At 51.6% G+C, this 13,443-nt stretch overlaps 1 protein-coding gene across 7 annotated transcripts in view; it reads left to right on the top strand.

The window, feature by feature from the left end:
• Positions 1-13,443, top strand: part of AIFM3 (apoptosis inducing factor mitochondria associated 3) — a 49,915-nt gene that overhangs the window by 24,114 nt on the left and 12,358 nt on the right. For all 7 annotated transcript variants that reach the window (XM_030025757.1, XM_030025758.1, XM_030025756.1 and 4 more), the window contains exons 4-11: positions 718-827; positions 2,893-3,002; positions 4,385-4,429; positions 5,694-5,790; positions 7,947-8,059; positions 10,585-10,671; positions 11,210-11,301; positions 13,304-13,434. In XM_030025757.1, coding sequence (XP_029881617.1) covers positions 718-827; positions 2,893-3,002; positions 4,385-4,429; positions 5,694-5,790; positions 7,947-8,059; positions 10,585-10,671; positions 11,210-11,301; positions 13,304-13,434 — 785 coding nt within the window. The remainder of the gene's footprint in view (positions 1-717; positions 828-2,892; positions 3,003-4,384; positions 4,430-5,693; positions 5,791-7,946; positions 8,060-10,584; positions 10,672-11,209; positions 11,302-13,303; positions 13,435-13,443) is intronic.

The following is a 13,443-nucleotide window of genomic DNA, read 5'->3' as shown; positions in this document are numbered from 1 at the left end:
GGCCCTCCGTGATGCCGAGCTGGGGCCAGCAGCCCAGAGCAGGCGGGCAGGTCGCTGCGTGAGCTTTTCTCTGCAAAAACAGCTGAGGGAAACAACAAGGAGGTCACACGTAGGTGTCTGCTGTCCTGAGGGTTTTATCAGGAAAAGGTGACCCACGTTGTTGACCCTGGGATGTGGCCAGGACCAGAGCACGAGCCCCTGTGGTGCAGGCAGGCAGACCCCAAGGCTGGAGTACGCAAAGGGTCAGAATCGCCTCTCCTGGTTTTCAAGTCTCAGAAATGTGTTTGCTTTGAGTGAGTGAACACAAGCCTGGCAGGGACCTGCTGAGCCACCGGGGCCAGGCAGGGAGGTGATGTCGCAGTAAAACCAGTTTGGTTTCTTGCTCCCACTACCTGCTGGACTTGGGCAGAGACCACCAGCCACTTCTGAGCAGCTGGGGAGGTGGTTTGGGCCATCTCTTGGCACAGTGATGGATGAAGAAGCTGCCACTCAATGGCTCAGCTTGGATGTGCCCCAGGCTGGGAACAGTAGAGCCACCTCCAAAGCTGGCTCGGTGACAGGAGTGACCCACACCTGTAAGTCACTTGGAGCCGGTGGTGAGCAGGTTGAAGGAGCAGGGGAGCCTGGTGGGACCAGGGCTGGGGTGCAGGGTGAGGGGGTGGCATCCGCTGCCAGTCGGATGCTCTGCCATGTGTTTTCCATGCTCCTCCTCCCCAGGATGCGGGAAGTGGACCTGGGCTGCGGGAAGGCTCTGCTCATCAAGGAGAGTGGCGAGTTCCACGCCGTGGGACACAAGTGTCCCCACTATGGGGCTCCGCTGGTCAAAGGTCAGTCTGCCTCACATCCTAGGAGACTAATCAAGGGCATCAAAGTGTCGGCAAAAGACAGCCTGGTATTTATCCGGCTGTGCTGCCAGGCGTGGGGCAGTGCCATGCCACACACTCAGCATCATCTTGGTATCTTCTTGTTGGGGGAAGGCATGGGCAGAAAGCTGGGGGGGCACAAACCTTCTGGAAGCACTTTGCTGCAGGTCTGGTTTGCTGGTGACCCCAGCTTGCCACTGCTGGTCACAGGGCTGGGGCTTCTTTGGGTGACTTTGAAGAACAAAACGGCACGGGCATCATTAAATTTGGCTTCTGCTTCGTTCTTCAGCTGGAGCTGAACCTCCCTTGCACGGTATGAAACAGCTGCAACTCACTGTCCTCTCGCAAAGCCCAGTTTTATGGGGCTTTTCATATTGTTCTGTTTATCAGTTTCCAGCCACTGAGGAGTTAAAAAAAAAAAAAGTCTTAAAGGAAAAAAAAAAAATCACCTTATGATTTTTCAGGCCACTCAGTCCTAAAAGAAACCACAAACCCACAGCTCCCTGTAAATCAAAAATCCTGCTTGTGGGGGAAGGAGGAAGCTCTTTGGGCTGATGGGATCCTTTCAGTAGCAAAAAGAAATGTTGCTGGTGTTATTGATTGAAGTGGGATGAGGCACAGTGGTATCCCATCTCGGCACTTAAAAATATGCATCTTGGCATTTTCTCAGCATGGGCTTCAGGCAGGTCCCTACCCAGAGTCTCAGTAATAGCAGCAGGCAGTGCTGGCCCTGCTGTGTGCTGGAGAAGTGCGTCACCCAAACTGGGGGTGGGGGGGACTTTGCTGGATGTGGGATCCTAGCGAAGACAACAGAACATCCCGCTGAGTGCCCTCTGGGCATTGCTGGCCCAGCAGCAGGGCTGGGTGCAGGCAGCCGTGCTCTCAGCCCCTCTCCTGGGGCTAGCAGCTCGCTGAGCAGGGCAGAAGGGCCCCACGCTGCTCTGATGGCCAACGGAGGTGAGAGTTCGCCTGCCTTTCAGAGACCTGCGGGTGCATCCCTGAGACTGGCCGCTTGCACAGGGATGTCACTGGGGAATACAGGATTTGCTGCAGAAGTAAATGCAGGGGCTGCCCCTGCGTTCCCGCATGTGGCGGGTGACGAGACGTGGCACTGCTGTGCCTTGGCAAGCGAAGGCGCAAGATCAGGACCGGTCCGGCATGGCCAAATTGTGGCTGTTTGCTCTGCCCTGGCATTGTGAGCCAGCTCTTTCAGGTAGGGAAAGCTGAAGTCCTAGGGAGTAGCATCCTCTGAGCAAACATTTGCGAGGAGTGAGCTCATGGCTTTGGGCATGCCCTGTGCTTTCCTGGCAGTGTGCAGACTCCTTGCTGTGTCAGGATCTGTTCTGAAACACGTTTGCTCTAAATAAGTGACGCTGTGCTCGAGGTGCTGCTTGTTCTGGGTGCTGTGGGGGCTTGTGGAAGTGACTACAAGACCCTGGAGACTGCAGTCCCAGGCCCTGCCGGAGAGCGAGATTATATTCCAGACAGAGCAGACAGCTCTGGAGCTGTGCTCAGAGGTGCTGGAAAGGTGCTATCAGCGAGGGCATTTTAGATGGGATCCCTCATACAGGATCCCAGTTGGTAACTGCGTTCACCCTCTGTCCCAAACGGCTGGACCAGTCCCACGTGCAAGTTAAGAGAACTCCACATCAAGTAGCCAAGATGCTGTTGACCAACCACAACAGCTGTTATGTGTCCTGTAGGAGAGGTGACACCTCTGGGTAAAGAAGGAGTGTCACGGGGACATGCTCGCAGAGTCTGAACTTTGAAGCTGCTCTGCATGGAGCAGCACAGCCCTGGCAGCTGCAGGAGGCCCTGGGCAGCAACCTTCAGCCTTTCAGGAGGTCAGCTGCGCTCCACAGTGGCGTTCACATTGTGAAGAAGCCGAGCCCACCATCGCCGGGACAGCAGGAGGGACACCTGGCCTCTGCCATCCCTGCCCTGGCCAGGTCAATCTCGGTGACCTGCAGGCAGGGATGGGAGGCAGCTGCAGGGCAGCACCAGCTCTGCTCTGCCATGTTTTCTCCAGGAGTTTTGTCCAAAGGAAGAGTCCGCTGTCCCTGGCACGGAGCTTGCTTCAATATTGGCACAGGCGACATAGAGGACTTTCCTGGCTTGGACAGCTTACCCAGGTTCCAGGTGAGACCTTCATTCTTGCAGCAGCAGAGGAAATCACAGAATCACAGGATGGTTTGGGTTGGAAGGGACCTTTAAAGATTACCTAGTCCAACACCCCTGCCATGGGCAGGGACATCTTTCACCAGATCAGGTTGCTCAGAGCCCCGTCCAACCTGACCTTGAACACTTCCAGGGATGGGGCATCTACCACCTCTCTGGGCAGCCTGTCCCAGTGTCTCACCACCCTCATTGTAAAACATTTTTTCCTTAATTCCAGTACACATCTACCCTCTTTTAGTGTAAAACCATTACCCCTTGTCCTACCGCTACAGGCCCTACTAAAAAGTCTGTCCCCATCTTTCATATAAGCCCCCTTGAAGTACTGAAAGGCTGCAGTAAGGTCTCCCCGGAGTCTTCTCTTCTCCAAGCTAAACAACCCCAACTCTCTCAGCCTTTCCTCACAGGAGAGGTTCTCCTCCCTCTGATCATTTTTGTGGCCCTCCTCTGGACCCGCTCCACCGGGACCATGTCTGTCTTTTGCCGAGGACTCCAAAGCTGGATGCAGTACTGCAGGTGGGGTCTCACCAGAGCAGAGTAGAGGGGCCGAATCCCCTCCCTCGACCTGCCGGCCATGCTGCTTTTGATGCGGCCCAGGATACGGTTGGCTTTCTGGGCTGCAATGGCACATTGTCAGCTCATGTCCAGCTTCTAATCCACCAAGTCCTCCACAGGGCTGCTCTCAGTCCCTTCAAACCCCAGCCTGTACTGATACCGGGGATTGCCCCAACCTAGGTGCAGGACCATGCCCTTGGCCTTGTTGAACTTCATGAGGTTCACATAGGTCCACTTCTGCAGACTGTCCAGGTCCCTTTGGATGGAATCCCTTCCCTCTAGAGTATCAACTGCACCACTCAGCTTGGTGTCATCTGCAGAATGGCTGTTTGCATTGGGAGCAGCATGCTCTTTGAAGGCATGGAGCAAACTTTTTCCAAGCATGTGCTGGGGTGGCCAGTGGAGAGCAGCACCTTATCCAGCTCTCCTTCCTCCCTGCAGCTCCCCTTGCATCCACCCACGGGCATCAGACACCTCCTGGGAACCTGAGGGCAGAGGTGCACAGTCTGGGTGGTCTCTTGAAGCAGGAGTGGGGTGGGACCGAGAAACCAGCTGTAAGCCTGAGATAGAAGTTGGGTTTTACACTGACCATTAGTGCATGGTTGATAGGAGACATGAAACATCTCATAGTTTCAAGCTGGTGTGACCCTGCCATGGCCTGAGGCGCTCTCTCAGGAGACCTGGTGAGATCACTGCTCTGTTCATTAACTGTTGCACAGAGGGAGTAATTACCCTCTTCACGCCAGAGGCACTCGCTGTCCTGCAAATCACTGCTGTTCTGTCACCCTCAGGTGAAGATCGAGAAGGATAAGGTGTACATCCGAGCAAGCAAGCAGGTGAGGGGCTACTGGCATCCCAAAATCAAGGCTCATGCTTTTGCTTTTTGCTCGGGGTAGGGTGGGGAGGAAATGCTTTTCTTTGGGTTCTCTGGCAGGGGAAACAGTGCCTGAACAGAAGGATGCCTGAGCATCCAACATGGGTAAAGCAAAGGTCCGCTTAACCTGGTCCTGTCTCAAGCAACAGCCCGAAGTTTGTACGGAGGCACGAGTGGAGCAGGGCAGAGGTGTTGTGTCCCCCTCCCATCCTGCCTGTGCTCCCCCAGCCTCCCTGCAGCTGCCGGACACCTGAGCTGGCGTGTCCGTGGATTCAGGAGGTCTTATTAGGTGTTTGTCCTGAACTTGTCCTGTGTTTCCTTAAGCTCATAGCAACTTTCAGTTTAGTTGGCCCATGGAAACAGGCCTCTTCCACCAGCCTTTTGGTCTTGTCTGCTGGGTCTGAATGTGGCACGGCGATGACAGAGGTCATCTCTGCTCCCTCTTGAGCCCAGACGTCAGCTCCTTTTGCTGGAGAGGAACCTGGTGTGTGGGCAGGGAGGGCTCTCATCCTCCCAGATAGGATGCAGAATTAAGCCTGTTCGGGCCACTGCCATCTTTCTTTCCATGAAAAGCCACCTTCTGATGCACATTTGCATGTATGGATGTGTGAATCCAGTGGCTCAGAACCAGCCGGACCCTTACAGCACTTGGGTTAGATCTAGAGAGGTCACCTGAATGGCAGCACTTCTACTCTAGCTGATTTGGGTGGGATGTGATGAGGAGGGTTGAGCCTGTTCCCTCTACCAGAAGCAGATTTTGGCCTCCGATGGCCAGCAACAGGGGGTCTCTGCAGCAGGGCTACAGTGGCATAGGTCCTCGGGTGTGCTCTGGTAGGTTGGAGAAGTCTGTCAGCTTCTTTGGATATCAGAGGTATACAAGCTCTGCTTAGGTGCAGGATAAAGTTCCTGACAGGACTTCTGCATTTCCGTCTTGCCTGTTGGTTGCAGAATTGCACAATGACACACCTGGGCTGCTTTTTCTATTTTTTTTCCCCGCTGTGCATACCTGGATGAATTTGCAGAAGACAATGGATTTATTTTTCTTTTGTACCTTGTAAGGGGGTAGTGCATGGGTTGGGAGTCCTCGTTGGGTACAAGGGTGCAGTTGTTCTGTTTCTATCTAAGCTGTTTTATGACAATAGTGTAGTTGTCCCCATTCCTGCCTGGCTACCCAGGTTAAAGCTGAGAAAAGATAACGACTTTTCTTCTTGTTGTTGGTGGCATAGGCTCTTCAGACACAGAGGAGGACAAAGATGATGGCAAAGTGCATCTCCTTGAGCAACTATAACCTGAGCAGTACCAACGTGCTGATCATTGGTGCAGGTATCGTGTGGCATGTGCTGGGACCGTCGTGTGTGTCCCCTCCATGGCGGGTGTGCAGAGAGCAGGGTGTCTGTGTGCCGTGCACCTTCTGTCACCCCTCCTGCCACCTTCTGTCACCCCTCCTGCGTCCCTCCCTGTGCAAAGTGTCAGACCAGAGGGTCTTCAGTCTTTTTGTCCTGCACACTAATAGTCCAAAGGTGCCCCGTGCCTCTGGTCTGTGCCTTCTGTAGTTCCCTGTCACAGTCCTTTGTAGTGGGTGCACTGAATGCTCTTCCCTCTCCACCCTCCCTAGATATATCAGTAACCCCTGAGTTCCACAACTGATAAGAGTAAAGTCCTCTCAGGTGTTCCTGTGATGTGAATACACTCTTGAAGCCTGCACATCTCAGTCTCATCCCATTGCAGCTGCCTGGAGCTCCAAAGCTCTCACCTCAAGGTGCTTCTCTGAAGATTAATTCTTCCATCTTCCCAGAAAATATCAAATCCCTGCATGAAATAGCGAAACTGCCAAGCTGTCTTTTCTTATCTCTTGTCCCTGCTCCATTTGTGTAATGCAATTTTTGCAGAAAGCCTCATGCAGTGAATCCCATCTACCGAATTTGCCTGTTTCTGGAATGGGTTGGATGCTGGGCTGGACCATGTCGTGGTGAAATGGAGGGTGGGAAGAGGACACAAACTGTCTGGTGTTGGACCTGGGGCTGGGAGGGAACGGTTGCTCCTGGCACATGGCTTGTTCTTACTTGATTACAGCCCCCAGGTCACCAGATCCAAGCTGTGGAAATGGGGAGCACACTGTGATCTCCTGCTCCTGCCATCTAAGTTGCAGCTCGCAGCCTGAGCAGAGGGGAAAACCAGCCTGGCTGGCTTTTCCCTTGCTGCTGGGTAACATTTTTCCCCTCCTTGTGCCCCTGCTGTTTGTTGACTGAAAGCCAGGGTGTGACACTGCTGCTCCCCGAGGTCAGCTGGGCTGCCCTGGTGTGTGGCAGGGCTGGACAGTCATCAAAATCCTCAGCAGGGTCACTCCACAGGCAATGTTATCCATTGCTGAAGGAACTTTCTCAGACTTGACCAGCTAAATTTCCAGGTCTATTAAAGACCAAGGTCTGTTCTGGTGGACGGGAAAGGAGATGTCAAAGCTGGGGTTGCGAGGAAGAAGTGTTGGGAAGAAACTACCCATCCAGCCCTGCATTGAGGACCAAAATCCAGCCATGCCCAGCAGAGCGGAGGGCAAGCGACCACAGCCCCTTCTCATGGGAAGGTCATCCTGGCGTCAGTGCAGCGTCAGTCCCGGCTCAGCATGCTCCAGGCAGCGTGCATGGGATGTCCACCCACGTGTCTCTTCTTCCACCGTCCCCCACCTCCATCAACAGGAGCGTTTTGTTGACAGATCAAACCATGATACTGTCCAGGTCCATCTTCTTTCACTGGTATTACAGAAACTGTGGCCCTTGCAACACTCATCATTGAGCGAGGCTTTCTTGCTTGAGAAGAGACTCACAACTTCTCACTTGAGCTCTCAAGTCTCACCGGTGTGGCCAGGGAAGAAGGGATATGCCCATAAGGCTGCCTGGCTGTAGGGGGACAGCACGCCCCAAGGCAGTTTTTTGTTTGATTTAATCTTTTTTCTGTGTTTAAAAACAAGCAAACAAAAAAAAACCTCAAAGAAATCGCATGCAAAATCCTCTGCAGTGAAGCATGCGATGGACACTTCAGCTGTGAAGAAGGGAGGACTCTCTGCCCTCCGTGTTCGGCTGTAAATTCACCAGGAGCTGAGTGTGCAGAGGGGAAGCTGCAAGACCCTTCCCCAACTAAGGGGAGCACGAGGGTCTGAGTGTCTGCCCGTGGTCCTGAGCTTGTGAGAGGTGTGTAGGAGTCGGCAGCACTCTTCAGGTGTGCTCTTTGTGGGTTTTAGGAACAGACAAGTCCTGCAGAAGATTAATGTCATGCTCCACAGACAGGGTCCCCCTCCTGCCTGGTGCATCCGCCCCGACCGGCTTCCTGTGCAAGTTGTTTGACTTGGGAAGGGCCGTGAAGTAAGGCCAGGGCTAGTGGAGATGGTCATTTTGGAGTCAGCCCTGGTGGGGTTTAGGAACAAAGGGTTCAAACCTTCAAATGCCCCATACGCACAGCTGCTGCCAGTCTTCCTTCTCCCTTAGGGGCAGCTGGACTGGTCTGTGCAGAGACCTTGCGCCAGGAGGGTTTCTCGGACAGGATTGTGATGTGCACGATGGACAGACACTTGCCCTACGACAGACCAAAGCTCAGTAAGGTTTGTATCACTTTGGGTATGTCACATTCCTCCCCAGTTTTAAAATTTGCCCTAGGCCCTTTCCCTACTGTTATTCATTGCAGCAGCATGTTTCTTCCTTTTTCGTCCTGTGTCTTTTCCCTTGAATTTTCTTTTCTGTTGGTTACTGAAATATGAAACACAAAAGAGGAGTCGTTCAAACTCTGAACTAAGAGTACTCCAGCACAGAAATAAGGGCATTCTTCATAGGTCTAGCAATAGCTGTCTTGGCCAGCTTGTACGTGGATGGATCTTCTTATTATGTTTCTGGATCAAAGTCTTTAGGGCAATGAAATGGGGCATGTGAAAAAATTGCATTGTCTACCAGGTTTTTTATTAGTGCATGGTTTTTACTGCCCAGTGATTCTCCATGCCATCATGCCATAGTTATGATGATTATTGGTCATCATCACAACTTGGTAACTTGATTGCAGTGCAAAGATCACTTTTTCTGGCACACATCCCATTTTCTATTCCAATTTGTAGAAACAGGATGATCTTCTAATCACATTTTTTATTACTGATTCCTGAGCTTTACTTGATATCAGACAGCAAATCAGGTTGGACAGCAGCATTTGATCATTTAAGAACAGGTTGCATATGTATTCCCCTTTACGTCAGGGATGCTTGTCTGTGGGGATGGGTACTTTACAATCACAGCATCTAACTCTGCTTCCAGCCCCAAGGCAAAGTGATTTTCAAAGGAAGGCAAATATGCATGTGGCTTTTTGAGAGCATTCAAGCCATTTCTGCGCTTGGACAAGACCTGCTTGGGGTGAGGAGCAGCTGGCTGAAACCTGCATCCGAGAGTCACAGAGGTTGTGCTGGGGAGCTCGGAGAAGCTTGCAGTCCCTGTCCCAGCCAGCCAGTGCTCTGAAACACTTATCCCGCTGTGTGAGTCTTAGACTGCCTTTTCCACTCACTGTTAAATAGTAAGAACACCTTACATGCCAGAGATGTTATGCATGGCTTGTTAAACTCTCCACTAAACACCTCTGGCTGTAGTTGCTTTTGCAAGGGGCACAAAGCCCATGGAAGAGAAGGCAGAATTTTGGGGAACAGGCTAGAAAAAAAGGAGATTTTTCTTAATTGTATTGTGAGTGGGACTAACCCTGGGAACAGTCATTAGAGTAGGAGCATGCAAAGCTGTAAGCAGCAGACTTCTTGCCTCCTGAAACTGCAATATTGCCCTTCATCTGCCTTGCTGAATGGCTGTTATCAATCTGTCCTGAGGTCCTGCTGGACTGTTCCTCTTTGTCCCCTTTGGACCATGACCTGCTCCCTGGTGTGCTGCAATGTCCCCGTTAGCATGGCCAGAGCACTGAGCACCAAAACCAGTTAAGGTTGTGCGCTGCTCTGCGTTGCCCTCCCTGCGCACCGGTGTGAGGGCCACCGCTCCCGAGCCGTGGGGTCAGACGTTCCTCTGTAAACATTGGGTGTTTAAAGAATTTGCAATAAAACCTGTATGACCCTGCACCTGCCTCGAGTCTTAAGATATGGGTCTCTTCTGAGCACAGCGTTATCTGATGTCATGGTAAGGGAGTGTCCCGCAGGGCTCATCCCAGCCCCTGACCGAGCCACTTCCAGGGAGAAGGACCTTGCCCATCCATCCCTGGGGCCAAATGTTGAAGCTCTTGATTCCTGCATCCCCTGTCCCTCTTGGGTCAAGCCCAAATGCCATGCCTGCGTGGCACGGGTAGGTGACGCCGCTGCTCAGGGCTGTGTGATGTGTTGCAGGGCTTGACTGTGGCATGTGTGTGTGGCCATGCCCATCCCCACTACGCTGCAGGCAGGGAGGGATGCACTGGAGCGTGGAGCAGCCTGCACGCAGGTCACTTGGTGCTCAGCTTGTCCTCAGCCTATGTGTGAGCTTGCGTCCACAGAGTTAGAAGGACAGAAGAACTCGAGCTCAAAATGTGAGCTCAGCCCTGTGTGTGAAGATGATGTAGGTCTCACCCAAGTGACCAGGGAAGGTGGGAAGAGCAAGAAGCTTTATCTTGCAGCTAAAGATGAGCAGATACGGGGCACATGCCCCTGCTTCAGCTTTTGAGGGAACTTGTGCTGCATAACCTGGGTGCTTTTGAAAGCATTGCCCTTGCTGTGTTAATGCTGATTGTTCTTACTGCTCTTTTAGCTTCCATTTCCACTGGCAACTGGTTGTTTTCCAAATAATGGGGCTTTTCTTTTGCTCCTATGAACTTGTGTGTGTTATGAGGAGCTGCAGTTAGAGCTGCTTTGCAGATGCTCAGAAGCACTTGCTGCGGTCCTGCCTTAGCCAGTCAGTGCCACCCCCGTGCCGAGCAGGCAGAGAAGGAACCAGAGCCCAGCCCGGCGTCTTGTGATGACTTTTACTTGGACAGGCTTTGATTCCAGCCCCTGTAGAGCAACTCTTAACCCATGCCATAAGGACTGGCTTCAGACTACCACGGACTCGTGTTGGTAACAGGCATTTCTCCACTCGTCTGTACAACCCACAGCGGCTGACAGAAAAATGGCTTTTTTTGCAGTCGATGGATTCCCACCCGGAGCAGATCGCCCTGCGCCCCAAGGAGTTCTTCCGCTCCTACGACATCGAAGTCCTGACCGAAATGCAGGTAAGGAGAGTCCTGTGTGTACCTGCAGGCTGTCTTCTGCAAGTGCTGGTATGCAAAGGCTGTGTTTAGGAAATGTGGCAGCTGTCTCTGCTCTTGGCTCACTGGATGCCGTTGCAGATATGTTGGGTCTCCCCCAGCCCCCCCTGTTTTATGCCCCAGAGCACAGGCTGCCTGTGGTTGTTCAAAACCACAGTTAATGAAATTTGTCCCATGGCAGGAAGGACACCCTGGGCAAACTCCGTGGTGAACATCATTTCTTACCTGCCCTTTTTGAGCATCCTCACGTGGATCTGGGGTGACCACTTGGCCTCTGATTAGGATAATCAGCAAGCAGTGCAGACAGTGATGGCTTATTTTATTTATACTGGGAGATCTTCAAGGATTTGTGAAAAGGCAGCTGGGAATATTTAAGGTCTGGGTTGGCTAAGCTGTGGACAGGAACACAGGGGACTAAAACCTAACAGACAAGTTGGTTGGGCTGGGAGCTCAGTGAACAGCTGGGATTTTGTCCCTTAACATTATTTAGGAATGATTTCAGGTTGCGGCTGTGGATATCAAGAACAAGACAGCCGTGTTCAAGGATGGATTTAAGATGGAATACAACAAGCTGCTGATAGCGACTGGAAACACGTAAGCTATGAACAAACATTTTAAAGATCAGGAGAAACTCTTTTATCTGAGAACGTGAGGAGCTTGTGCCTGGGGATAAGGGGTCAAATATGGCAGTTGAGTTTGGACACTGAATTTGTTTGCAAGAGTGTTTGCAGGAAAGTCAAGGAACGCCTATTAGATACATCTGTATATATCTGTATCTATATATCGATATCTATATCATATGTATCTATATCATGTATATCTGTATCATATATATGTCTGTAATGCTGTGCTGGATATGTCTGCTCAGCCAAAGCTGAAAAGCCTCTGTGTCACCCAAGAGTCACCCAGAAAGCAGGTAACCACCAGACATGGGGGCTGGTGGGACAGCTGCGGGATTTGCTACCTGGGGTGCTTCCTGGTCAGTGTCAAGGTCAAAAGGGTGTTAACAAAAAGTACCCACTGAAGCAGTCGGGGTGCATGGGTTGTTTGATGTTAAAGAAATTGATGGAAAACTGAGATTTGAAAAGGTGGAGGAATTTGCCAGCAGCAACCTAACACTGTGCTGTTCCCTGGGAGAGACTCAGGAAATTCCCACCAAGTTCATCATCTTGTAATATTAAAATTAATGCCCGGGACCTTGAACGTATTTTCTTTAATGAAAGCCTCCAAAATGGAAGTATCCTGAATTTTTTTTTTAGAGGTCATTTTTGCCACATTGCTCTTCTTTTCACCCATCAGTAATACTCAACCCTGACAATCAGATAATTCATCCATCTGAATTTCCATCTTTCATTTCCTGACAACCTCTAACATCTTTCTTGACATTGAAAGCTTAATGCTTCTCTGTTGCAGCCTTCATTAGGTGTTGCTGTTGCCCCAGCCTAAGAGACCCCTTTGTGAGGCTTGCTCCCAGGAGGGAGGTTTTCATGAAACCTGGTCCAGCCATAGGGAAAGGCAGTAGCGATGTGCCTGTCCTGCTCCACACAGCTGCTGCTGGGGCGCAGAGCATTGTCCGAGACCAGCATCATCCCTAGCACCCTGGAAGTAGTGGGTCGGTTTGTTTTCAATAGGGGATTTGTCAAAATTGGCACTTTAAGATGAAAATGAAGCATCCTAGCTCCCTTCCCTTGTACTCCTAATGCCAGGGCACAAAATGAAGTAGAAGAAATGCAGCCCCTGCAAAACTGATCATCCAGGGCAGGGACGCTGTAGAACAGCCAGAGCAGGGACTCCCGTTGCAACCCTGCATGCTACTGATAACAGCAGCAGCCCCACCAGGTGCTAACGGCTGGTGCTGGGGTGTGCAGTGCTGCAGCCAAAATGCCGTCCGCACCAGCCACATAATTAGGTTCAAAAGAGGATTAAGCCTTTGGCAATAATTTCAAAATCCTTATGCACAAGCTCTAGGTACACTGGGTAAATGTTTTTAAGGTACATAAATTATTTAGGATTGTCTGTCCCATTTCCAGATGTGAGTCGGATATGCAGGGGCCAGATATTTAAAAATATATAGGCTCCAGTAAGTGCATGGGGAGGACACAATTAAACTGCTACAGCATCAGCAGCGTGCCCCTAGGAACAGATAGTGGAACCTACATCTGCAGAGGCTTATGCAACTTTCAATATCTGGCTCCAAAGCATCTGCCGGAGGACTGAGTTTTCCGTGTCCCATTAAGCTTCTGAAAATTTACAACGTGCCAGCAGTTACGCACAAGCTTGCAAAGCAGTACCCGTCCTGTGCTCTGCTGCATCACCCCAGAAGGGAGCTCACCCCAGCCCCGCGGGTACACCGGTCCATGGATGGGGCTGGGGGCAGCTGCCGAGCAGCCCCTGCTGTGCTGGCATTCACCGTGGTGCTCTGGGCATTGTTCACCAGCATTTGGGTCCTTCTGTGTTATGTCTCCAGCCCAGAGAAAGGTGAAAAAGAGGAAAGGCTGAGATGCTGGCTGAAGCCCTGGAAAAGGGGTCGGCAGTCCCGATTGCCACCACGGCGTCAAGAAAAGCACCTGTATCGTCCTCAATATGTGTTTTTCAGGCCCAAAGCTCTTAGCTGCAAAGGCAAGGAGGTGGAAAACGTTTTCAACATCCGGACACCCGAAGATGCCAACCGTGTCGTGAAGCTGGCCACAAGCAAGAATGTGGTTATTGTGGGAGCATCCTTCCTGGGTGAGCGGT

Source organism: Aquila chrysaetos, chromosome 9 (genome assembly GCF_900496995.4).
Source record: "Aquila chrysaetos chrysaetos chromosome 9, bAquChr1.4, whole genome shotgun sequence".
In the NCBI taxonomy this organism is placed as follows: Eukaryota; Metazoa; Chordata; class Aves; order Accipitriformes; family Accipitridae; genus Aquila; species Aquila chrysaetos.
Note: the sequence above shows the minus strand (reverse complement) of the source record. Positions and strands in the feature narration are given on the sequence as shown.